Consider the following 24,261-nt stretch of genomic DNA (forward strand, 5'->3'; position numbering starts at 1 on the left):
CAACGGTTAATAAGGTTTGTGGCGGCATGTCAGCTTATCGTGGGAGTACATGCCAACACGAAACAGGTCGTTGACATTAACCACTTTGCTCAAAACGTCAAGTACCATATGGTGCAACCAGACCAAGGAACATGATCGGGACAAATCTTCGCATTCAAGAACAGCTGTTCCTGGCAGCTTAGGACGTGTATTCTTATAAACATGACATCTTGACAAGAGCTAAAAATATAACAAGGAAAGTAATTTCTATCAAAATATATTTTTATTCACAATAACAAAAGTTCTATTACAAGTATATTTGATACAACAATATTATGGCACTTTTAAAACTATCACATTGATACATATCTCAACAAATAACATCTAATCTGAAACAAGTTCATCATTTGATCTTTGAACATTAATGTTAAGTTAGCACTATATTGTGGCACCCAAGGAGGATATAGGGAATCCAAACAAACAAATTGAAAAACCCCATCAACAACACAACCGCTTCAGTGAACGGCTTAATCAATCAATCATTAGTTTTTGGTGCGGTTTTGAAAATATATTAGTCCTTTCCTTTAAGTATTTCGCTCAAAATAAGATGAAAATATTGATACATGTCTTAAACAATATTGTACATCTACGCATTGAATGTCAGTGGAAATACTTCAACAAATAACAAAATAACATTCGTGCATGTGCTGGTATGAGGACTTGACACCATCTGACATCTGTAGATACCAATACAGTACACATGTCTTTCAGATCAATCAACGAGAAATATATAATCCATTTAGAGTGAGCGTCGCGGTAATACGTGTGTATGTGCATGAGTGATGTAGTGAGTGTAAAGCCTGGCCGACTCCCATACACTGACATGACGGACAAGCTACATTAAGGGCACTTTTTGCCACACTGTCAAATTAGAACGCGAGAAATATTCCTATACTTGCAAATTGTGGACTTAAAATACCTGATTATGGCTAAAATGAGTGATCAAGGTCAAATTTACTGAAGGGGCATTGGCCAAAAATAAAGTTTGATAAATGTTTTGTATTGTTTTTATCTCTATCCCTTAAGACTTGCGTATGTCCAAAAATAGCAGAGGCACATTTGAAATATCTCACAAATCAGCCTGTCTGATGATCTTAATCTTTTCCATGCACGTGGCGTTGATAAACATTCATTTGTCGTGTAATTCATATGAATGTATCTCAAAAGTTTCACAATGATTTGTCAAAAGTATTCACATATCTTAAATTAATCATGTCACATGAGCCACAATGTCACCTTATCACACCTTGTACTCTATTGTTTACTTATTAAAAAAAACTTGAAAATTTCCCAATTAAGGAATTGACTCATTCTGAATACGTAATGCAAATCCCGTCATCTTAAAAGCTATATATACCAGGACAGTTAATAAAATGTTCGTCTCGTTGTTCATTGGTTGTGGTATTACAAAACAGATGTAATGATTTATCACATTATAAACACTTGAAGACAAGCCTAGTAAAATAGTCTTGAAAGACTGCGTGAACATTTTATCACTTATATAGTGTTACAATAATTGTTGGAAGAAACAAAGACATAACGTTGTCTAATATCAAGGTTGTGACTATCATCGTGCTGTTGTAGCACTAAACAGAATGTGCATGTGGTACTCAGATGTCATGTATTACATCCATCAGTGAACTGTAGAACACTGGAATAGTAGCAACCTTGGACGACCTTTCCTGTACAAACATGGGTGTGGACCTCTCTCCACGTGTTTACCGGCTTGTGTCGTCTCCTACAGCACGGTGATTGGTTGACCAGGTTCGACGTTCATGTACAGGTCCTCCGGGTCAGGTTCTGTAACAGTCATGCAAACAATCCCTCGGTCTATATGTAGTTATGTAACTATTCATAATATCGTAAACACTGATCTCCTAAATGACATTGTTTAATACTTTTTTTCATTATAGCTTAGACATGACTAAATCCTATATTTCCATTAAAAGGGGTTGGTGGCGATCGACACACTCTTACATGTAAATATGAGTTTTTGCATATTATTTGTAAAAATTAACAGTGAATGATAGCACGTTTTTAACAATTCCAAGCTTGGCAACCATGTACACTCACCATATCCTTGGTTGGCATAGATATTCTCCTCTGGATAGTTATCGCTGTACTGGTAGATGTTTTCTCTCTCCGCTATCTCCTTCTTCTTCCCGATGATCATTTCATTGATGGTGTCGTGGATGAATATGTACTGTTTCTGAAATGATAATGACGAAATCGCCAGTAGGTCATGGATATACTATTGACACAAGTATGAATTCACAAAATCAGTGGAACGCCTTATCACATATTTCTAGTGCTTTATCAAGGTTATAACATTCAAGGCCTGAGGAAAATTTTCCAAAGGCTTTTTGGTAGACATGTGGAGGTCATTTCCAAATGTGACGCAGCTGTGACAAAAGTGATGCAATCCTGAGCAATTCCCTATTTTGACTTGTACCATAATTATGTTCCCGTGTTTCTTTTCAGGTGAACAATTGACTTGCTTTTACATGTGTTTGTGACGGCTGCACCGGAGGTCCAGGATACGCTTACCTTTTCGCGAACATCACTATTTGATAGTGAATCATTAACACTTGCTCATGATACTTTCGGAATCGTACACTCGACTTTGAGCAGAGATTTCTTGTGACTATAGAAATGGTCTTGTTGCTTTTATTCTTTGCTTCAAACATGCACTTCTGGTTCTATTGACTGCCATAATACGGCGGTTTGTATGTATGTATTGCGACAGCAACTCTTGAAAGAATATAATAATTTTGCGAAAAACCAATGTGTCAATTCAGCATTTATTGTATTAAGTAGCACATGCGCTGTTACGCTTACATATACTTTAAAATCAAATGCAATATTAAGTCATTTTCCTGCACATGGTGCGAATTAACGGCAATGTCTCATTACCTCTGTCTGGACCATGTAGGATCTGTTTTCTCGCATCTTCATCACGAAGTCAAACACGTCAAGCTCTTTGTCAAAGTTCTCCTCGTCTATAGCCTGCTTGAAGACGTCCAGAGAGATGTACGTCCCAGTCCGCCCCACGCCAGCGCTGCTCAGGACATGTTTACAGGTGTATCTTAATATAATGTAATCATTAACATTTGGAAATGTAGTGGAACTACACATAGCGAATGTCACTTGAGAGTTTTAAACTAGATGAGTGTTCACATATTTGGTATAGAAAGACACGATGTTGAGAATCTTGATGATCCATTCTCATTCTTTCAACTTTTTCATTTTGTAAACAGCGTTAAGCGCTTTCTTGAGAGTATAAAGTACAGGTAACCAGCTTCAGTGGCGGAGGGATTAATGATGTCATTTGATTGTGACATCATGCTAACCACAGGCGTCACAATGATCCAAATAGTATGGTAATGCGGTATCGCTTGATCTTGCCCAAGTGATATCCCCTCTGGAAGCCAGTTTTGGATAATAAAGTACTTAATCAGACCATACATATGTTCATAGACCAATATATTACACGTTTAACAGCATGATAAGAGAACGTTACCTGCAGTGAACACAGATTGGACCTTTGTCCGTGGGCTTAACCGTCATCCGAACATCTCTGACAAAGCTGATGACGTTATCGGAGGTAAGATTAGCACCGAAGTCCTGCCAGCCTGGGAGGAAGTAATGGCGGACCTTCCGGCTTTCATCCCCCTGGATAACAGTAAATCACATTCTTAGTGGTTGGACTGGATTCGATCATCCTGGATAATGAAGCCAAGTAGAAAGACCCACATTTGAGTTCTAACTTGAGTACTGACACTACCTGGCCATGCTAAATCGATTGGTTTCAGTATCGTAATGTTTTATTACAGATTAAAAACATATATAAACAGATTCCTTTGAATAAAATTCAACACATTCATTACTTTTGTGTAATGTCACAGTGAGATATGTTTGGACATCGAATGGTTTTGATACTGAACATACATAAACATACCTTCGTTATCTGGAATATTTTGATGTCGTATTTGTTGAGTGGTGAGTTGTTTATCAGTTCCACGATGATCTCTCCATGTTGCACTGGTTCGTTAATGATTAATGGCCAATACCTGTCGACCTTGGGCTGCAAGAAGAACAGATTTCACTAGTGTTGAATGCTAGAATACTGCCGAAGATTATCTATGTAGGGTTTCTTAGATTAAGCAACTCTGTGATTAACATGAAACCCAATGGGTTTGCATGAAAAGTTCCACTGCACGTAACCTCTAAGTGTAAGTTAGTTACATTTAAGTATTAAATAAATAATTAAAAATATTGTTTCATAATAAAAGTTCCACGCGGATACAATAAATATAGTAAAATGAAAAGACAGGTTCCTTCAGCGTATTGTATAGGACTCAATTATAGCAAAGAACGCCAACCGAGTGGACCTGAAGCAGTTGCTGACGCTGTGTATATGTTCGACGGACATGACAATGCTCCTCTCGCATCAACGAAAATCATAATAACTGAACAAACAACAACCTATCGCAATCTTTTGTAGGGTGTTGCAATCTAATTGATTTCAAGAATACATGACTTAAATGTGACAAAACCCTTAACACAATCATAACAAAATGTCTCCTGTTATCATATTATATTTAATTAATATATTATCAATATACCACAATCGGTCCCGGGACCTGACAATGTAAGACATTTCAAGATTACATAAATTGTCGGGCTAAAGAAAGCATACACTTAATAATTGGATTTTACCAAAAATTACAAACCATATCAAAACGTTACTAGACTGTAAACAGTCGCCGAAACCAACCATGCAAACTTAAGGCCCAAACCACAGCTATGATACCCGTGGGAAGTACATCATTTCTTGTTTGTCCTATTTTAACCACCATCAAACAAGGGTGTATATTTTCTTTTATCCGGCAGTTTAGAAGGCTATCAATTATTCCTGATGATCTGGTAAAGGTTATTGATAACCACCTTGCCCTTCTCCAGCAGGTCTGACAACATGATGATGATGTTGACGTCCTGCTCCCATATCATCCTCCAGAAGTCCGCCACTGTCCCGGTCATAGGGCCCTGGGTGGCGATGAACTCGCGTGGAGAGTTGTAACCCTGTTGACAATCAAAGATACGTGAAGGGCTATAACTGAAAGCATATAATGTCAGCATCTTCATGAATGTTGTGGTATCTAATTGATTGCGAATTCGTGTCATTGTGTGAGTCACATTAGCATACTGTTTGTTTGTTGTTGCATGTCACTGTCAGCAACATTTCACTTATACAGTTCAGCCTGAAAATATGCTCGGCCAGGCAAACTAGTAGTTGAGGATTGATCAAAACAATCTGACCTCCTGATACACTTTTTAAAATCATTTCCATATCAATCATAAGAAATATCTACCAAAACAAATCACTTAGATTCAGACCATATCGGAACGAGGCGTCGAATTACCGGAATATAATTAGCGTTGATGTAATCCGTATCGTCTTCATCGTCATCTGCTAAGGACCGCAGCTTCACCCGAGTGTGATCAACTGGATGGGAGATAAATGTGGATATAATGTATGATCGGAGCAAATATGACATATAAATGCTATCACTTTTGACGAAAACTATTAGAATATTATGATAAAGAGTTATCACAGGTGAACACGTATATTGCGTAGTGTAACAGTTAATTAATAGTCGCATACACCAAGGCATTTTGGTTCGTAGTGTACTGAATATGTGCACATTAAAATATATGAAGACGTACATGGAAGAATGTTGACATATCTGTTTCTGAGTCTGTTGCCATCAGTTCCTGAAGCTGCGCAAGTATGTTTTGGACTTAAAGTACCAATATCCTAAAATAAGAAAAAAAAACACATTTTGAACATATAATACAAACGGTGAATAACTATAGATGGGCACATATTCCATTCACGTGAAATCGAGGGATATCAATCAAACTATTACTTCATCTAATCAGTGTTATTATGTACAAAGTCACTATTCAATCTTATGATGTATGCCGGAAGACACTTGCCTCAAATTCTTCCGAGAACAGCAAATTGGAGTCTTTATGCATGCAATCTACACGACTATCAAACTCTGAAATCTTGATAGGCCTGAATATGAAAAAAATACACAATAAATAAACAAATAAAGTTGTCGTCATGTTGATAGCAGTGTAAAGCTCCCCACATCGTCAAACTCTGAAATCTTGATAGGCCTGAATATGAAAAAAATACACAATAAATAAACAAATAAAGTTGTCGTCATGTTGATAGCAGTGTAAAGCTCCCCACATCGTCCTTGCTTGTCCTGCGATACTCAGTGCTTTCATAAACACCCCAGAGCAGTGAGGTTTCGACTAGGAGTGTTGTTAATGTAGTTATCCTTACATTATGGAACAATCACCAGTGTAATATTACCAATACTAATGGTTTAGTCATTTTGAAAAGTAAATTAATCAAAACTCTTTTGACCTACCTGGTGGTAATTAAATCTAAATCGAATTAGTAATACGTGTATGCTGGAATGTATTCTACCAAGGAAAACTAATTTTACCTTTTCTTTGCAATAAGATCCCCAATGTCATTCTCTTCCGTTGTTATGTGTCTTTCACTCTTGTCTGCCTTACTGAAAGCCACGAGAAAGCGCAACATAAAAGAAATGTGGTTTGAGAGCAGCCTTGTCTTTCATTCTATCAGTATTGGAGGCGAGATCAAAGGTGCCGCCAAGACACTGCCGTTCGTTATCGCATGATCACACTCCTTCTTTAAGAGTAAGTACAGCGGCAGAGTTATCCCAACAATACGGCTTCCGAGGTATGTGATGACCACGGATGATGTCTTGGCATACTATATTTCTTAATTAAACTATTACAAGCTGTAACTGGAAACAATACAAAGTCGCAATTTCTAAACAAATTAATGCTGATAACATATTGACCATTCACATTTGATACACTCGAAACATTTGTCGTACCTAAATAGACGAACAGAACATCAAACACACACCATATTCTTTCAGGATTAAATTCATATGTACAAGTATGATTAACCTTGATCGAAGACTTTGCCTTCGACGCCTGATGAACCATATAAGCAGAACGATGACAGTGACACACACGAGGGCTGCGGCAGCTCCACCAACAATCAGTCCAACGTTGGTCGGAATAGGATCTAGAGCTATTATCATCAAGGAAATAAAAAGAGGTGATTAATAACTACAAGCACCATATGTGATCAGAAACTCAATATAGCCTTGCGTATATCAGATTATATCGTTTCAAGACAATTATCTTTGTTTACTTTGATGGCACTAATGCATGGCCATTGCCCAAGAACTACATCCAATGACACCTTCAAATGAGTGCGGAAAGTACTTTAAAGGGTCTGAGTTGACTCCACGTTTTAGGTTAATACATGACGTGCACACTAAACATACAACTTGACATTCAGACAAGGGTCTTCTAAGGTTCTATGTTTCTGTTTTGAACATAAAATAGTGGAGGAAATGTACGTTTTGTTTTGACTTCTACTGTTGATCCTTCAGCGCACCCTGCTACAGTACACGCGAAAGGCGTCACTCTGCAACAGTCCAACAATTTATTGTAAGGTTCATACCATGTACGAAATAATTTATTTTAGGAAACCATCAATATCAACATCTGTGTTGTAAAACACGACAAAACTATGTTTAAATCCCATTACAAACTTTTATAAAGCTGACTATAAAAAATCAAATGACACTGAATATGGATTGATTAAAAGTGTATAATTTTGTCATGATTTTAAACACAGTCGAACCTTCTGGAGTCGAACACGTTGGGACCTGGTTATCCGGGGTATTAGACATCCGGAAAAGTTGATGCTCCCATCATGACTCCAAAATAAGTCCGATACAATCGGGAATGTGACGTATCAAAGTTCGACACAACGAGGTTATATTGTATTATCAGTCATTTGTATCATATAAAAGAAAAAAATTAGGTAAGGAGTAAAACTTACTGTAAAGTGCTGCCTTCTGGTAGTAGGCCATTGCAAAAATGTGTGGATGTATCGGGTTGGCATTTTCCTTCACCAACAACATATTCAAAGCTGTCCTTGTCTGTCAATTTTGATGAGTAATGCATGTTAAGAAATAAATTCGACAAACCCATTTCCATACCTGTAAGAAATCTCTACTCGTAAAAAGTCAGTTGTTCAATTGAGGCTTGGAATATATATATAAAAAACAAAAAACAAAACACTATGACAATTTAACCAGTAACTTGACATCCCCAACAGTGTAAATAATCGAGTCTGGACCAGACAATCCAGCGATTAAAGGGAAGTGAGAAACATGTTTTGGGGATCAACTTGTCCACACAGCATTACATTTGTATCGAGATTAGATATTTTTGTCAACCACCCAAAAATACAAAATACTAAAATAGTATTGTTTAAAAACTTCATAAGATATGACAACTGATTTAAATATGAAAATTCACATGTTCTTGCCATCGAGCACTTGCATTCTATCATAGTAATACTGTATGTGTTTGTATTTGAGGATGCAAATATTTACCGAAATTGCTTCAAAGGTCCCATATGGAAAGCGTGTTGGCGGTTTTATTTTATGATATAATTGCAGTCACCTCGATCTTTTGAAAGTAAATGTGTGAAGGGTTGATACACGGGAACGTTTTATTACCAGTCTGTCGATGATCCCAGTCGTCACTTGTTGTACGGTACTGTTCTTTGAACCCTCCATTCTTTGATATGTGCCAGTTTGTATAATCATCATATGATGACCTTCGTTTCCCTGCAACCATAATGTGATGTCGTGTCATATTCGTAGAACTGTTGATAAAACCATTGATGGGATTACACTCTTTCAATAAATATATCACCGTAAACACTGATATTCAGTATCCATGGCACGACGATTAACATTGATCGATACTGCTCACAAGGTATACAAATTAGACAATCATTGTGCGAAATTAACAACATACATGTATTTTACTACCTATGTTGATGTGTCACCAGAAGAGTTTACATACAGAACATTCTAAGAATGAAAGAGATGAGACTTTCATTCGTCTCTTCTACTTCCAGTCCAGTTGGGTAAATCAGTTAAAAGGATTTGGCTATTTGACCATTGTTGAACGATTGAACCTCAGAAGATCATGAAACCATTAATCTCGTTATTGTTATTATCTGTAGTATGATATAAAGCTATCCTAAAAGCTGATTTAACCATGTTGTCGCCGTGTTGTATCGTCTTGGTATAAGATAATCAAAAGTAATAATAAGCTATTCTTGTCTTTGAACTCATCAACATTAAACAAGCCGGGTTTTTTGTACATTGTAGCAAATGTGTCTTGAAGATTCATAACATGGAATGTCAAGATGAGCAAAAACATTTTAAATATATACAATAATTTCATAGAATCGGTGCATATGATCTGAATAATGTCCTCACTTGCAGCGTCACACGGTGGATTCACACACACCAGAAGTCCAGTTTCGGTGACCTCTCCGTTCTTGTCATCACGAAGACATTTACCACAAATGTTCAGCATGACGCTGGTCGGTGAATCTGATGCTGTTGGTGCATTCACTGAATCATCACTGATGTCTGGAGCTGTACAACACACACATTCAGTTCATAATTTGACTAATGTAATAGCATAACCAGAGGGAACAGGGTGATCGTCGTGCTTCGACACCCCAAGCTCCCATGCGTTCACATAGGATTTATGTGTACGATGGACGTACCATAAATATCACTTTGTGAAATATAACAACATTAGTTCTCTACTTATACAATGATTGTTAAGGTTAAAAAAGCATTTACTTCTCTTACTTTGTTTTCGGACACTTCACAGGGGCACGGGTGGCCCAGTCGTCTAAGACGCCGCGATTCGCTGTGCAGAGTTGCGTCCCTTAGGCACGCCAGAAACCTATGATTGTGGGTTCGAATCCCGATTCGCCCCAATTATGTTTCTAGGTTTGTCAGCACCATACCCGTGCTCGTGGGTTTCACCCAAGTGGAAAACGTCTTAGACCTGCATCACTACGGGCTTTCCTCCCACATTAAGCTGACACGCCGTGATATAACTGGAATACTGTTAAAAGCGGCGTTAAACCCAACTCACTCACTCACTCACTCACTCGGACACTTCACATACAGGCTATATGGAAGAAGACCAAAATAAACAAGAAATCCTTTTAACTCGCAAACAGTTGTTGTTAGACTAACATTTAGTCTCTGAAATCTTATATTACACAATATCCTTCTTGACTCTAAAAATAAAAAAAATTCCCTATGCTGATTAGAGCTAGCTTGAGCTGGCTAGACTTGCTTTTGTATGCATTTCTAGATTATTATTTTTTTATAAAATAAATATATACCACGGTCATGGTGCAGGACTAAGTTGTTGTGTGTAATATATAAAAAATACTTCAGTGTTACAAACAGTATTTACCAGTAATGTTCCATGACAAATATATTGTCTAGATTGTCTACATTTGCAGGCATCCAGGGTATTACTGACAGGGGGTTCATGCGTGAAAGAGTTAGTGAAACAGTAACACCAAGGCACTAATACTAACTGTTACATTTAGAAGTTGGTAGAACACTATGACAAGGCACTATTCTGGAAACAACTTCAATTTTGTTTCAAACGACAGTTACAGATGACTGATTTTAGTGAGTATTTAAGCAGAAATCAAATCTAAATCCCTCTGTGTTGCTACTCATTGTATTCATCTTTCACATTCCGAGATTCCGTGTGTTTTTAGAAGAAGAATCATAACAATTTCTTGATATCATCGTCATGTTACTCACTTGGGGCAGACAAAGGCAACACATTCTTCGCACTACTGCCCCAATGTCAAAGATAATGTCTTTGTTTCTCAAAAGGCACCCATTAAGACCTACGTGGCCAACTTTCCATAAATTTGATTAAATATGGAATAAACTCGACAAAAATAAGATGAAGACACTATTAGTTAGATGTAACAAACTGAGAAAGTTTGTGTTTTGCTCTCAACACATGCTGCCAACATTATGAAATCCCCAGTACATGTGATCCAGCGAAATAATGTTGCTCTGTTTTTGTACACATGTGGATTCGCAATATATAATTTTGACAGCATGACATGCTTACCATGCCTTTAGAAACAATCAGAAAACTAAACTACAACACACAACCCCGTTAATTCAACCAACACATAACCTCTACAATCATCCCGTAATATTACTAGAGCAAATACTTGTCTTTGTGGAAGAATTCACAAACAAGGTCGCAACACGTGTCAGCAAACTTAAGAGAGAGCATTTCTTGTTTACAAGCCAGCACTCTCCCGGCTTACTGATTCCTTATTTGAAAACATACTCACGTCCCGCGGGGATATAGTAATTTATAGTAGACTGTGCACCAGGAAAAGAGTTTTGAAGGAAAACCTGAAAACAAACGCTTCAGCCTGTATTTAAACATACACATGCCGTGTAAGGAAGGGCAGTCATACAAACCACATTAGTGTGGATTTTAGGTATGTTTTATGTTTAATAAGTATTGATAGGATAAAGTGCATATGGGTTACAAAGCGACCAGTTCCTGTTGATGAGGGATTGAATGTTATTTTACGCCGGACAATGGAAAGTCTGAGCAACGACGACGACATCCGGGTATGGTGCCACTCATTGCAATCACGGAATCCGCATTAGTCGGTTCTAAGAACAAAGAGGGTGTACTGGAGACTTATATTTATCCGGGATTCTACATGAAGCAACCTATGTGGGGATCTGGCCTGCCCCTAAATAATAAATAAAAAAATCCTCAATTCGGTCCATTTCACACAGAACAGTCGTTCAAACAGAGCTCTTACTGATTTTAGATAACTGTTTTATCCAATATTCACTAATGCTTCCATTGTAGCGTAGTATCCCCTTTTTAGATGGCATGAATATGCTAATGTCCTTTTACAAATATTGGTCTTTGCAGGGGACGCAACCTAAACCCACAGAAGTCAACTTTAGAATACGAAGAATTACACAAGGCTTTTGGGTATAACAGTTTAACGCCATTTTGAACAGTGTTCCAGTTAAATCACGGCGTGACAGCTTTATGTGGGAGAAAACCTTAAGTGATGCAAGTCTCGGGCGTTTAACACTTTGGTGAAACTCACGACCACGTTTAAGGGACGCAACTCTGCACAATCAATTTCGTCGCCTTTGCCACACATGCCCTCGAATATAAATGACCCTGTTGTCAAAATAGTGAATAGCTTGCTATAACCGCACACAGAGTTTGCTTACCGTGAAACTGTAAGAGAACTGCGGCGTGACGTCAACTTCTTTCTCCCATTTGCAGTCGTTGGTATTATCATACGTCTCGTTCCCGCTCTTTGGGGTATTTAGAGATGTTTGCTGATCACATAAAGAGAACCATGAACGCAAACAATACATGTGCACAATTTTACTATTAAAATATGAATTTAGCCCTTAAGACTGCGGGAGTTATATCTCCCTTTAAAATAGTCGATATATTGTATTATGTAAACTTAACATGATAAAACAAAACAGTTGACATCTACCACTTTGGTAAAACGGTCGAGAACAGGTGTACAGGGATCTTAACGAGGGAGTTGAATTCAAACATGCGTAAAGCGGATCCTGGTACGAGTCTGGGGCGCAACTGTACACATCAAACTGCGACCAGTGGACCATTCGTGTCCACTAGTACTTACGAGGACACGCCTTTTGCCTTTAATTGCCTGTTACTGTATGAAGATACCAACTACAGATACGGAATATGTTGTTTGTGTGACTTGGGCATGTTAAGTAAAGCAGCAGCTAAAATATATATCATGGATAAGAATAAACAAATGTCGATCTTTGATCTATATGATAAAACAAACGTCCTTATCAGGATGGTATCATATCCATAATAACAAATGATAACGTGTAGATACTTCGAATCGATTTGTGTGAAACGATGAGAGGAATGATGACAATAGTCTTCATCAACGACGGTCAATTAATATTGTAAACTTCAGAAGAAGATATTTGACATTTCACTGCTTCTTTTCAGAAAATGGTGAGGACACGTTTCGTGAGGTAACGAAAGTAGAACCGACTGTCAGTTTATGAGTAAAACCTATATAAACTTTCGGACTTAGTGCCACTAAAAATCGCTTTGTTAGCCCCATGGAGTCATAGTTTACACAGATAAAATGCAACAACCCCAATTGTAATTCCTTGCATTATTTAAAATAAATAATACTTTCCATTTCTATTTGTTTATAGCAAATTCAGAAACTACATTACTGTTTATAAACCAATAATATTAGAATGCATTAAGTTTACGTTATTATTTGCTTCGCGGAATCGCGTGGGATGGAACTTCACAGGAAACGCATAGTTGGATTAACAGTGTGAGATGAAATGAGTGAGTTAAAATTTCCGTCACATCGGCAGTATTTCAGCAATATCGTGACTTAATGATAAACAATGATTCAATGACATGTAAATAAATGAGGGACGTTGTAGAGGAGTAAAGCCATTACAAGTTGTACAGATTCACATCAAATTAAATAGGAGTGAGTGAGTATGGTTTTACGCCGCTTTTAGCAATATTCCAGCAATATCACGGCGGGGGACACCAGAAATGGGCTTCACACATTGTATCCATGTCGGGAATCGAACCCGGGTCTTCAGCGTGACGAGCGAACGCTTTATCCACTAGGCTACCCGACCGCCCCCAAATTGAATAAGATCTCAATCTATTCCGATCATAAAAGTTATTTTGCGTCAGTAGTGACTGCAATCTTTGGGGCAGCTAATCGTATACCAGAATGATTACCTACACGTATATAGATGATGTCGTAAGCGTTTATATACGTTCAGTGATCATATAGTTGGAACATTGATTATTCAACTGATTACCAAGCCCTAATTCCTGGCAAAAGACTTGGCAGCTGTTTTGAATATTTCAGAATGAAACATTTTCTACATAAACGACGTATGTTGTAAACGTATCTGAACGTACGAAAACATAAAAAAGTCCCCTGGTCACTGAGTTTGGCTGAAAGGCTGTAGTTTCACAAGAAAACTGCTGCCGTTGTTAGTACAAATGTTTCAAGAATGACTAAGCTGAAATTACACTGAGCCATACTTCGTTGTCATTGTCCTCCCTGCTGGGCAGGATAGATACCCTTTTCACGAACATCTGGAATCATCACCATTTGATTGAGATCCATAGTAAGTGAGTATGTTTTTACGCCGCTTTTAGCAATATTCCAGCAATATCACGGCGGGGGACACCAGAAATGAGCTTAACACACTGTACCCATGTCGGGAATCGAACCCGGGTCTTCGGCGTGACGAGTGAACGCTTTAATCACTAGGCTACCCGCCCCTTGAGATCCATTAACACCTGCTCATGATAAAGTAGAAACCGCACATTCGGCGTTGCTTTGAGCAGAGATTTTTCATGAATATAGAAACGGTTTTGTCGTTTTTTTTATAAGAAATGAGTTGGGGTAATCAGGTTAAATTCAAAATCTGACAGAATATATTACTGAGTTTATTATTTATTATTTCTGCTATTATTTCTTACCGATAAAACAAATATTGACTACGGTAAATAAGACCATTTACTCGCTTCAGCCCTTGTAATTACACACAGCCTATCTGACATCTCACCGTGTGTATTCTGTGCTTCGCGGAATCGCGTGCGATTGAACTTCACAGGAAACGTTTAGTTGGATGAATACTGTGAGATAAAATGAGTGAGTTTTGTTTGCATAGATGGATGACGTAAAATTAACTAAAAAATTAATTACGTTTGGGAAGTAGATCAAAGTTGAACTTTTTATTATTCCGTTCCTTCCATCTTTCTTTTCAGGACACTCCCAGGACAGTTTGATGCGGTTGTAAACATTTAGGATACTTGTGACATTGTAGTGGACGGCTTCAGTTGGCGCTGAAAGAGAAATCAAATTGATGACATCATATATCTGTACCTTATTCTGACTTTGGACGAACATTTAAAAAATAACTTTCACTTTGTCACGAGCACCGATATTCAAACATCTGGTCTCTTTCTTTGAATGTTCATGCCCAATGAACTTCCAAAGTGTAGACCCGTGAAGATTCCGGGGTAAAATAGGTCTTCAGCAACCCATGCTTGCCGTAAAAGGTGACTATGCTTGTCGTAAAAGGCGACTAACGGGATCGGGTGGTCAGGCTCGCTGACTTGGTTGATGCATGTCATCGATCCCAATGGCGTGGATCGATGCTCATGACATTAATCACTGGATTGTCTGGTCCAGACTCGATTATTTACAGACCGCCGTCATATAGCTGGAATATTGCTGAGTGCGGCGTAAAACAACAAACCAACCAAACAACCAGCCCAAAGTGTAAGTCAATTCTGAAAACTTAAATATGATCTCTACAGTGATTCAGTAAGCTTGACCTCAAAGTGTACTTTTAGTGCGAACAATATCGTGGAAAAAGTAGTTTCCCAACCAGAGAGCAAATGCATGCCCTATAAGTGCTGCATCAGTATGTTGTGTGGCGTAAAGCGATGACAAGATTTTTTACCGGAGTTTCGTCCGTCCGTCCGATCGTTACGTTTTGTTTTCAACATGTCAATTTCGGTTGATAGCGGAACCAAATGCCATATAGATACCTCCTTGTAAAATACAAATCAGGTGCAATAAGAATAAAAAAAGTTCGAAAGTAAGAAAACGTACAACTTTATGGTTAACAACGTTTGGTTTATTGCATGTAGCGACGTCGCGATGGAGATTCTTACACCGTTATGAAACTGGTCAAAGATTATTCATCGAGTGTGTTTCTGAATCGCCAGTACGTTATAAGGAATGATAAGTGTATTATGCGAGTCATCGATACCTCTATCCATTACATGATGATCATTATTATCGTGACCTACCTTTTGAAACACCACATGTCTGTATGCCACAACTCACCCGACTCTTCAGTCAGCACCACACCAGATGAGACGTTTCCAGATCCCCCTTTCTGTGTGAAGGCATGGATGAAAAACTCGTATTCCCAGGCACTTGATAGATTGTTCATTGTTGACATGTTATGGTCATAACCTGAAGAAAAAGATTGCTACACTTTATAATCAAGAGCACATGGAGCATAATAATGTTTAGTGTGTCGAACTGTCACCTTAAATACATACACAGATAGTGAATGCTAATGATCATCTGTACATAACTAAGCGTTAGCTTTGCAAGTTTGCATACACGGAAACGTTTAATTTTTAACACACAATGCCATTTTGAAAGTGGTCAAATGTAACAAATGTTATATTTGGGATAACACTTTCGTAGTAAAGTACAGATTCTCGTACTTTTTTGGGTTGAGTCCGTCGAACCCACACCGACAGCACACAAAGTCAGCAATCTAACCAACTCAGCCACCAAGGTTTCCACAAAATGAAAGTCCGACAACTTTCCCATGGCCGAAAGCTATGAACACGCAGTGCCATTTAGAAAGTGGTCAAATGAAACACGTGTTATAACTTTTATTTTATACGTTTTTGGTGCAACGTAAAGTAAAAGTGTTGTTTTTACTATGGAGCAGTGGTACAGTGTTTGGCGTATGTTGACACATCCGGAATATTGCAGATAAATCGGAGGACCTACCAGTTATTCCTTTGGTATCGATATAGTCGTAGACATTCGTGGTTTCATTCTTCTCGTAGACACTGATGTTGTAGTGAGTAACTCCGGGTCTTGGTACAGGTGGTGCCCATGTTAACGTTATGCTGTCGGAGGTTTTAATTTTCGCTGTAAAAGCGGTAGGTTCACTAGCAGCTGGAATATCGAATAAAGACATACCAGTAATTATAGGTCGCAAAGGAAATAGATAATGTTACTTATAGATGTAGTCTAGGGTGATCAGTTGCCAAAGTATCACCGCAAAAATCATTTAGGTTTAACATGTTACAAAGCTGGTATTCTATTCGAGATATTATGAAGTAACTATGCCTTATTTCATAAATATACGATGAAGTATATAGTAAGAAATGCAACATTATCTCATCAATAAAACTGTGCCTGTTCATATGAGTGGCAAGAAAAAATATTTTCAAACATATCTTCGCGAACCCCTTTTTATTCTTACCATATGTATCAACATCCAGGTTATCAATCATTGTTGTGAAAATAGCTCTATCATGCATAATAAGTTAGGAGATGATGGCATCTTCACACGCGGACATATCATATCAAATATAACATTAGTAGATAAGATTGTTATTGGGAAAAAAATATACTTTACCTTCTTCATCGGTTGTTTCCGATAGATTACGTTCCACCCCTCTTCCCTCCTGGTTATAAGCTGCTACCTTAGCAACATACGTAGTGTCTGGAAGGAGTCCTGTGATCGTGTAATTCACTACATGCGTGTCATTATTGATGTCAGATTCAGATATATGGACGACAGTTGTGTTTTCACAGTTTCCACTCGCCTCCACTGAAGTCTTAAAAAAATGAAAAGTGAATGTAAAAGAAAATATTATCAATGTCAGTTTAACAACTTGTTGCAATTATCTCAATGGCTATTGCCCATCAGGTTTTGTGAATCATTGAAAGGTAAAGTTTTTCTCCGACTGTTTTCATTTCGATCTTTTGATTTTGTTCCTGAGTCGCGGGAAGGAACAGCAGACATTCATTAACAACGTACATTTCTTTTGCATTCCGTACAGTTGAAAACAATCAGCTGTTTACAGGTTATGTTTGACACCTCCAGGCGGTATTCGAAGAGGTCTCCATTCGTCTTCTTTGGCCGCTTCCAAGACACTTCAACATTGCGTGATGTCAACGCCGCTAGGATCAAATCCTCAACAGAATCAGCCTCTGAAAACACATATTTCTATTGAATGAAAGAAGACTGTCTTATTTATTTACATCTGAAAACAGGAGATGCATACTTTCATGGACAAGTATTGAGAGTAGCGGGTGACCTCGCCTAGATAATATAAACACTACTAAGCTAAGTGTCTTTCATTTCCCGATGACCACCAGTATGTCGCGTGCTTACGTTGTCAATCGAGCGGAGCGATACATTACTACTTAGGGGAATCCCTAATAGTCTTAAAATAACGTCACATATGGACGGCATCATCATACGATAATACCTTAATACAGATCGTGTATGTATGGCGGGTCTCCTAAATTAAGTGCCCTTAGTATGACTCGAACACTCACAGAGCGTTCACATGAATCCATTTTCAAATCAACCGGGTCTGGATTTCATTCCAATTCCGACTGTTCTGAATGAACCTATTTCAACGAATGAAGCTGCCATTATATTACTTATAGACCTAGAGACGTATTTCTCCCAATATATTTTTTAGAACGGATGACGTCACGAAAAAAACAACTCTCCGCGTTAATATAGTTCGCTTTAAATAATTAATTTTGGAGTTTTAATGGATGGTTTTGTTATAACTTATGTGTCTGTCAATATAAGGATTGAATTTGTATTTGTTGACGTTCATCAGCTGATAAAGACAGTGCCTCACGTGAGTAAATTCACCATGAAGCACTTCGCTTCCGTAGAGCGAACTTGCAACATCTGTAGCCTCGTGGTACACTCAATGGTTTCTAGAGGCGCTGAGAAATCACAATACTTTTAATATTTTTTTCTCAAGTACCTGTCACACCAGAAACTTATGTTTAACGCCCGTGTCCTAAGGTTCAAGGAAATTATCTTTCGGTTAATAAGTTATATAAAACACTTACACTCGGGTTTTTATAGGATTTATAACGTTCAACATCGGGATAAAACCTCGGGACTGACGTCCGTCGGTTTTATGGCTAAGCCCCCATTACACAGGGCTGCGACCTTTATGCCACCTTCGAGCGATCAAAAACTGGCCAGGACGCTCAATGGTCGCCTAAACCCAGAAAATCAAGTTTCTATGTAACTGCTCCAGCAGTTGTTCAGCAGTAAGTGCTCGAGTTGTTCAACGTCTGCAACCACAATGAAACACTGCAGGTACAAGTCCTCTATTTATAGGCAGGCTGCGGAGGCACTACTGGTAGTTCAAAGGAGGCAGAAAAGAGGCAGAAGCATTGCCATGGTGTCTCAAGTGTTGCCGTGATCGCCGAATGGAGGCCCGGCGATCGCCATACTCATCGTTCAATGCACGCTGTTGGTCGCCCAAAGAAGGCACAAGGGAGGCAGAAGCATCGCCCAGATGTACGGGACAATATTTCAGCAGAACGCATCTATTACCTGGCGACCATTGGGCGACCACTGTGCCTTCATTCTGCAAGGCTTGTGCCTCCCTTCTGCCTCCTTTGAGCCATCTTTGAGCAACCAACCTCCTTGTCGACCTTTGTGCGACTGTTTTGAACATGTTCAAAAATTCACGGCGACCATGGCGTCCATGACGATGTCTGAACTTCCTGTGTACCACCTTGAAACGACCTAGGCAACCATTCTGCCTCCTGTGAGCCTCCAACGACGACCTGGCAAATTCTATGGTCGCACACGGGAGGCACAAAGATCGCCATCCTGTGTAAAGGCCCCATTAGATTCGGGTTTTAAATCTCATAGTCTCATAATAACACTCTCATGTGTTTTATCCCAACATATGATGCCCTTGTATCAGGCTTCTTCCCCCTTTTAATTGTGTATAGACTCCCCCCTTGGTCTAACAGGGCATCTGACTGAAGAGTAGAAGTTTGGGGGTTCTCTCACTATCCGCGTCGTATCAAAGGGCGTAAGAAGATGGTGCCTGGAGTTTGGTATTAAAGGGATAAAACAAGGATTGATGCTTCCAAATGTGGTGACCTCTCCCCACTACTCGACCTTTAAAATATTTGCAAAGTGAATTGTAGGAAGGAAATGAAAACATAAAGCCTCGCGTAGTAATTAGTCTTACAAAGCAATATATCAAGATTTTTGGCTAAAAATAGCTCTTTGATATTCAGAAAGAATAACGTCTACCAAAGCAATTATGCCTACATTTCAATGCACGTAACACATACTATTGTGAATATCTACATACTTTTCATATAGACAGGCATAAACGTATGCCTAAATTATTTATTCCACACCTACAATTCTAAGCATTTCTTAACATTACCACACGTTTATGGCAGGGTGTGTTTATGATAGATGGGTTGGCCTTCCTTCGATATGGCACTGGTGGTCTAGCCTATGTTGCTGCTGGTTTATAGCTCGTGTAACAGTGATTAATGCTCCTAGTATAAAAATATGTAACAATATTACTTTTTTAATTGGCGCTTTTATTTGATTTGTGTGTGCTGGTGATGTTTCTCCTCTCTCGGACTCCTGTACTACACTACAGAAGAAAATAAATGGTATTTTAAGTGAACGTACGAATCGAAACTGTCTCATAGACACTTATTACTAAATATTATTGAAAATAATTTATTGTAAACCAAATACAGTCGGTATGTCTATCTTCCGAATAGCATTAATATCCTTCATCCCATAACTGTTTTCCTACTTCAAAGATTCAAGAACATAATGAAACAATTCGATAAACCATAAAAATGGCAACATTCCCACTTCATGTACTTACAGTTGGTACCTTGGTGCAAACATTATTTCTGGAACCTGAGGATATGGTATCTTACTGTCTCATTGTCTCAAAATAATTTACTCTTCACTTCCAGTACATTCATACAGAATTCATAATGTGTGGGGCGTCAAGTAAAAGAGTGTCCTGCTGTTCGCAGCAATGCTATTACCCCGCTTCCGGTTTCGTTGCCATGGTTTCATATGCTTTAAGTGAAGGTTTTTTTGGCCAACACACCTGTTCCAGACACTTACATTTGTTTTCATTTCGGATATCTTAAACTCATTCTGGATAATGTGTTAACCATTCCAGTCTCGAGAATGAAAATCATTTAGTTAAGAGAAACGATAAACATTTCAACTTTCGAACTCTTATATAGTTAAGCCACTGTCATCACAGTTCTGTCACCGGGTAGAAGTAGAGATAATTATTTTGGAGACAATTGACGTTTTAAGGACATGTTTGTGTTAATATTTTATGTTCGTTTCAATAACATTTGTCGGCTGTGACAGGTAATCATCACACATAATAGACAATGAAAACAAAATGTTTACTCGCCCGGGAGTGTGATATAGGTCAGTTATACCCATACTTACCGCGGTTTATCGGCAGTTTTGTTCGTGAAACGTTAACCTCTGCAACGATAGCCTGCGCTGTAGGTATATTGGCCGAGACACCCCGAAAAGGAAGATGTCTTTAGCTCATATGTGTCTTTACCAATTCGTGCCGTTTCATGAACCATGTGCCAAAACGTCAGTTACCAGTTGTTCATCTTCTCCGGATCACAAATTATTGTCTGTCTCTATGTCATACAAGTAAATATTTTGTGCGTTAAACGGCTTAATTCTTGTACTTGGTCCTGCTTGTTCTGTCTTTATAATTTGACATGTGCTCTTTGCAGAACAATTAAATAACGACCACATTAATAACAGAAGGCAGTAAGGCTATAAGCTACTTACGTGAAGCCCTAACTCGAATCGTCTGAATGTAAGGGGTACTTTGTTGTTGATTACTGTGCGTTGTTATCGTCAAAGTGTACTTGTGGTTAGACACAACTCCATTGAAAATCGTATTCGTCGCAGGTGCAGTGACGACATTTGATTTATTGTAGCTCCCATCAGTTAACCCCTGTAGTTGGACCATGTAACACTATAATAAAGCTACTTACGTGATGCTCCTACTCGAATCGGGCTGGTGTAAGGGATACTTGATTGTTGATTACTGTGCGTTGTTATCGTCAAAGTGTACTGGTGGTAAGACACAACTTCATTGAAAGTCGTACTCGTCACAAGTGAGGTGATGTTTCTTGTCTGCAGATAGCTCACATCAGTTATCCCCTGTAGTTGGACCAGGTAGTACTGGACATCACCGTCAGCATTCAGGAAGTCTATGGTGATGTCCGGGGCTGTGAGGTTGGTCTTGTCGCCGAGCCCACCCACGGTATCAGGTGCTGATCAGAACCAACAAAAACACGTTGATTACAAAATATTACAATTACATGCCGCTTGATACTAATGTGTTAAATAAACCAAAATATTTTACAAGCGGAAATGTCCGTCTATCTACACGGTATTTGTGACATGTTTCATGTCAATCTGTTTCTGTCAGGACATATGTTGGTATTTCATTCCTCTCAGCGACAAATCCAAACCACAGACGACACAGGCTAACTGTAAGGCATACATCCCCATACAGAACTATATTGTATTATGTTTTGTTTACAAATGCATATACGTTATTTCGTCAACTGTGATATATCTAGCAAACAGTACGGTCCTATCGTAGACGAGATGTAAACTTAAATGTCGCAATTGAAACGATAAAGAGCTGTACTTAGGTATCTGATGAATGAAAATGTCTATCAGCATGTCCCACACAGATACAGTAGATTTAACGTACATGATTTCAGACAGACTTATTACGTTGCAGTATATGCATGTTAATATGTTTTTTTATTTATAAATATACATATCTTGAAGAGAAGATAGGTCAGATAACGAAGAGAGCAATAGTTCATATGTATTGTTTAACATTCGTGTAAGATATTGCTAATCTTCGTAAATGAAATGTTTAATTGCCTTTTTATAAGATGTTGGTGCTGTAGACAAGTCATCAACAAATGCATAATATAATACATAGACATCTGACCCGTGAAGATCCGGGTAGAATAGGTCTTCAGCAACCCTTGCTTGTCGTAACGGGATCGGGTGGTCAGACTCGTTGACTTGGTTGATGCATGTCATCGCTCCCAATTGCGTGGATCGATGCTTATGATATAAATCACTGGATTGTCTGGTCCAGACACAATTAGTTACAGACCGCCGTCATATACATGCAGTGGGAAAATGAATTATGAATAAGAAACAATTACCATGCACAATGTTTTTATCCTCCAAAATAATCATTACGATTCCACATACAGCTATTTCGTAATATCTGACACACAAAGACTATGGTCAGAAACCTAAGAATAAATATAACCATACACTATTTCCACTGTCTATTTTGTAGTCGAGTATTGTGCATCTCTTTTGTTTCATGATCAAGTGATGGATTCTTTTAAGATACTAGTATATACCGCCTCCTTGATCTTGTGGTAGAGCGTTCGACCGGAGAGCGGAAGGTTTGGGGTTCGATCCTCGGTATTCTATGTTACGCTCGGCATTAAAGGGCTAAAGGGCAAAGACTGGTCGGCTCGGAGTCAGTATACCGTGTCTGAGTGGGTTACAAGCAGCCACACACACACACACACACACACATTTGTAAGAGGACATCATTTGGTGTCGGTGCCTAGTATCAATGCACCACTACCGCGGCGCGTGACAGTTGGCTTTAAACACTGTAGACCTATAGAAAATTATTTCAGGCTATGCACGCTAAGGAAGTATATTTTTGTGGAATTTTCTAAGTCTCATTTAGCAGTCGGTGTGAATATCTCTTTATTACAATTACGATTTGGTGTAGATTCTAACACCTCTATGAAACAAGTACAAGTTGGCTATCAATAAGAACTTGCTCTTGTTGACCGGCAACAATTGTACATTCTTTCCTGTTCTACGTACTTGTTACTTTAGGTTGCGCAGAAACAGCGGTTGTCTCCTCATCTCGTCCCTGCAGGTAGGTGATCTTTGTCTTGACAGACACGTTGTACTGTCTTCCCGGAGTCAGGCCTGTGATGGACGTGGTCCTGTTGTCTCTCCCAACAGTGATATTGATCGGAGTGTCATCGCCTGTCACAGATACTTCATACCCGGTAACAAAGGTGTCAGAGGGCGATGACCAGTCTGCTGTCATTGTGGTTGTGTTGTCCACGGTGACACTCACAGATGTGGGTTTGAGGCCGTCGACTGAAATAATAGAAATACGTCTTGTCATCACAGACACTGAAGAGAAATTTTATTAAGGTAGTATTTTACGCAGTATTCATTCATGTTGAACAGCATTTCAAGAAAAGTCTACATATTCATCATGATGCCAGATAAAATCATAGAAAACCGTATCGATCCTTTTTTGATAACATGAACCTTTCAAATGTATTTTGTGGGCAAAATGAAATTTTGTGAAGAGAAATAGGTGTATCATATGGTGATCATGCTTACAGGCAATCTTCGATAATTACAAGAATGTATTTTTTGTTCCGCAGATGTTGTCTTTATCAGGCAAACTTTTCTA

The 24,261-nt window shown here is 38.6% G+C and overlaps 1 protein-coding gene across 2 annotated transcripts in view; it reads right to left on the reverse strand.

Annotated features, from left to right (window-relative positions):
- Positions 1 to 243: 243 nt before the first annotated feature.
- Positions 244 to 24,261, reverse strand: part of LOC124113285 (receptor-type tyrosine-protein phosphatase beta-like) — a 31,063-nt gene continuing 7,045 nt past the window's right edge. For both annotated transcript variants that reach the window (XM_048383650.1, XM_048383651.1), the window contains 24 exons: positions 23,652 to 23,936; positions 21,758 to 22,039; positions 17,718 to 17,890; positions 17,313 to 17,514; positions 16,676 to 16,846; positions 15,989 to 16,120; positions 14,837 to 14,976; positions 12,309 to 12,419; positions 11,390 to 11,453; positions 9,468 to 9,629; positions 8,694 to 8,804; positions 8,009 to 8,108; positions 7,521 to 7,588; positions 7,060 to 7,186; positions 6,564 to 6,635; positions 6,040 to 6,121; positions 5,767 to 5,857; positions 5,463 to 5,545; positions 4,987 to 5,121; positions 3,998 to 4,123; positions 3,560 to 3,711; positions 2,953 to 3,097; positions 2,113 to 2,248; positions 244 to 1,839 (listed from right to left, as the gene is read on the reverse strand). In XM_048383650.1, the coding sequence (XP_048239607.1) occupies positions 1,778 to 1,839; positions 2,113 to 2,248; positions 2,953 to 3,097; positions 3,560 to 3,711; positions 3,998 to 4,123; positions 4,987 to 5,121; positions 5,463 to 5,545; positions 5,767 to 5,857; positions 6,040 to 6,121; positions 6,564 to 6,635; positions 7,060 to 7,186; positions 7,521 to 7,588; positions 8,009 to 8,108; positions 8,694 to 8,804; positions 9,468 to 9,629; positions 11,390 to 11,453; positions 12,309 to 12,419; positions 14,837 to 14,976; positions 15,989 to 16,120; positions 16,676 to 16,846; positions 17,313 to 17,514; positions 17,718 to 17,890; positions 21,758 to 22,039; positions 23,652 to 23,936 (3,212 nt within the window). In that variant the 3' untranslated portion in view covers positions 244 to 1,777. The remainder of the gene's footprint in view (positions 1,840 to 2,112; positions 2,249 to 2,952; positions 3,098 to 3,559; positions 3,712 to 3,997; positions 4,124 to 4,986; positions 5,122 to 5,462; positions 5,546 to 5,766; positions 5,858 to 6,039; positions 6,122 to 6,563; positions 6,636 to 7,059; positions 7,187 to 7,520; positions 7,589 to 8,008; positions 8,109 to 8,693; positions 8,805 to 9,467; positions 9,630 to 11,389; positions 11,454 to 12,308; positions 12,420 to 14,836; positions 14,977 to 15,988; positions 16,121 to 16,675; positions 16,847 to 17,312; positions 17,515 to 17,717; positions 17,891 to 21,757; positions 22,040 to 23,651; positions 23,937 to 24,261) is intronic.

This window comes from Haliotis rufescens, unplaced genomic scaffold (assembly GCF_023055435.1).
Source record: "Haliotis rufescens isolate VD_foot unplaced genomic scaffold, xgHalRufe1.0.p SCAF_5, whole genome shotgun sequence".
In the NCBI taxonomy this organism is placed as follows: domain Eukaryota; kingdom Metazoa; phylum Mollusca; class Gastropoda; order Lepetellida; family Haliotidae; genus Haliotis; species Haliotis rufescens.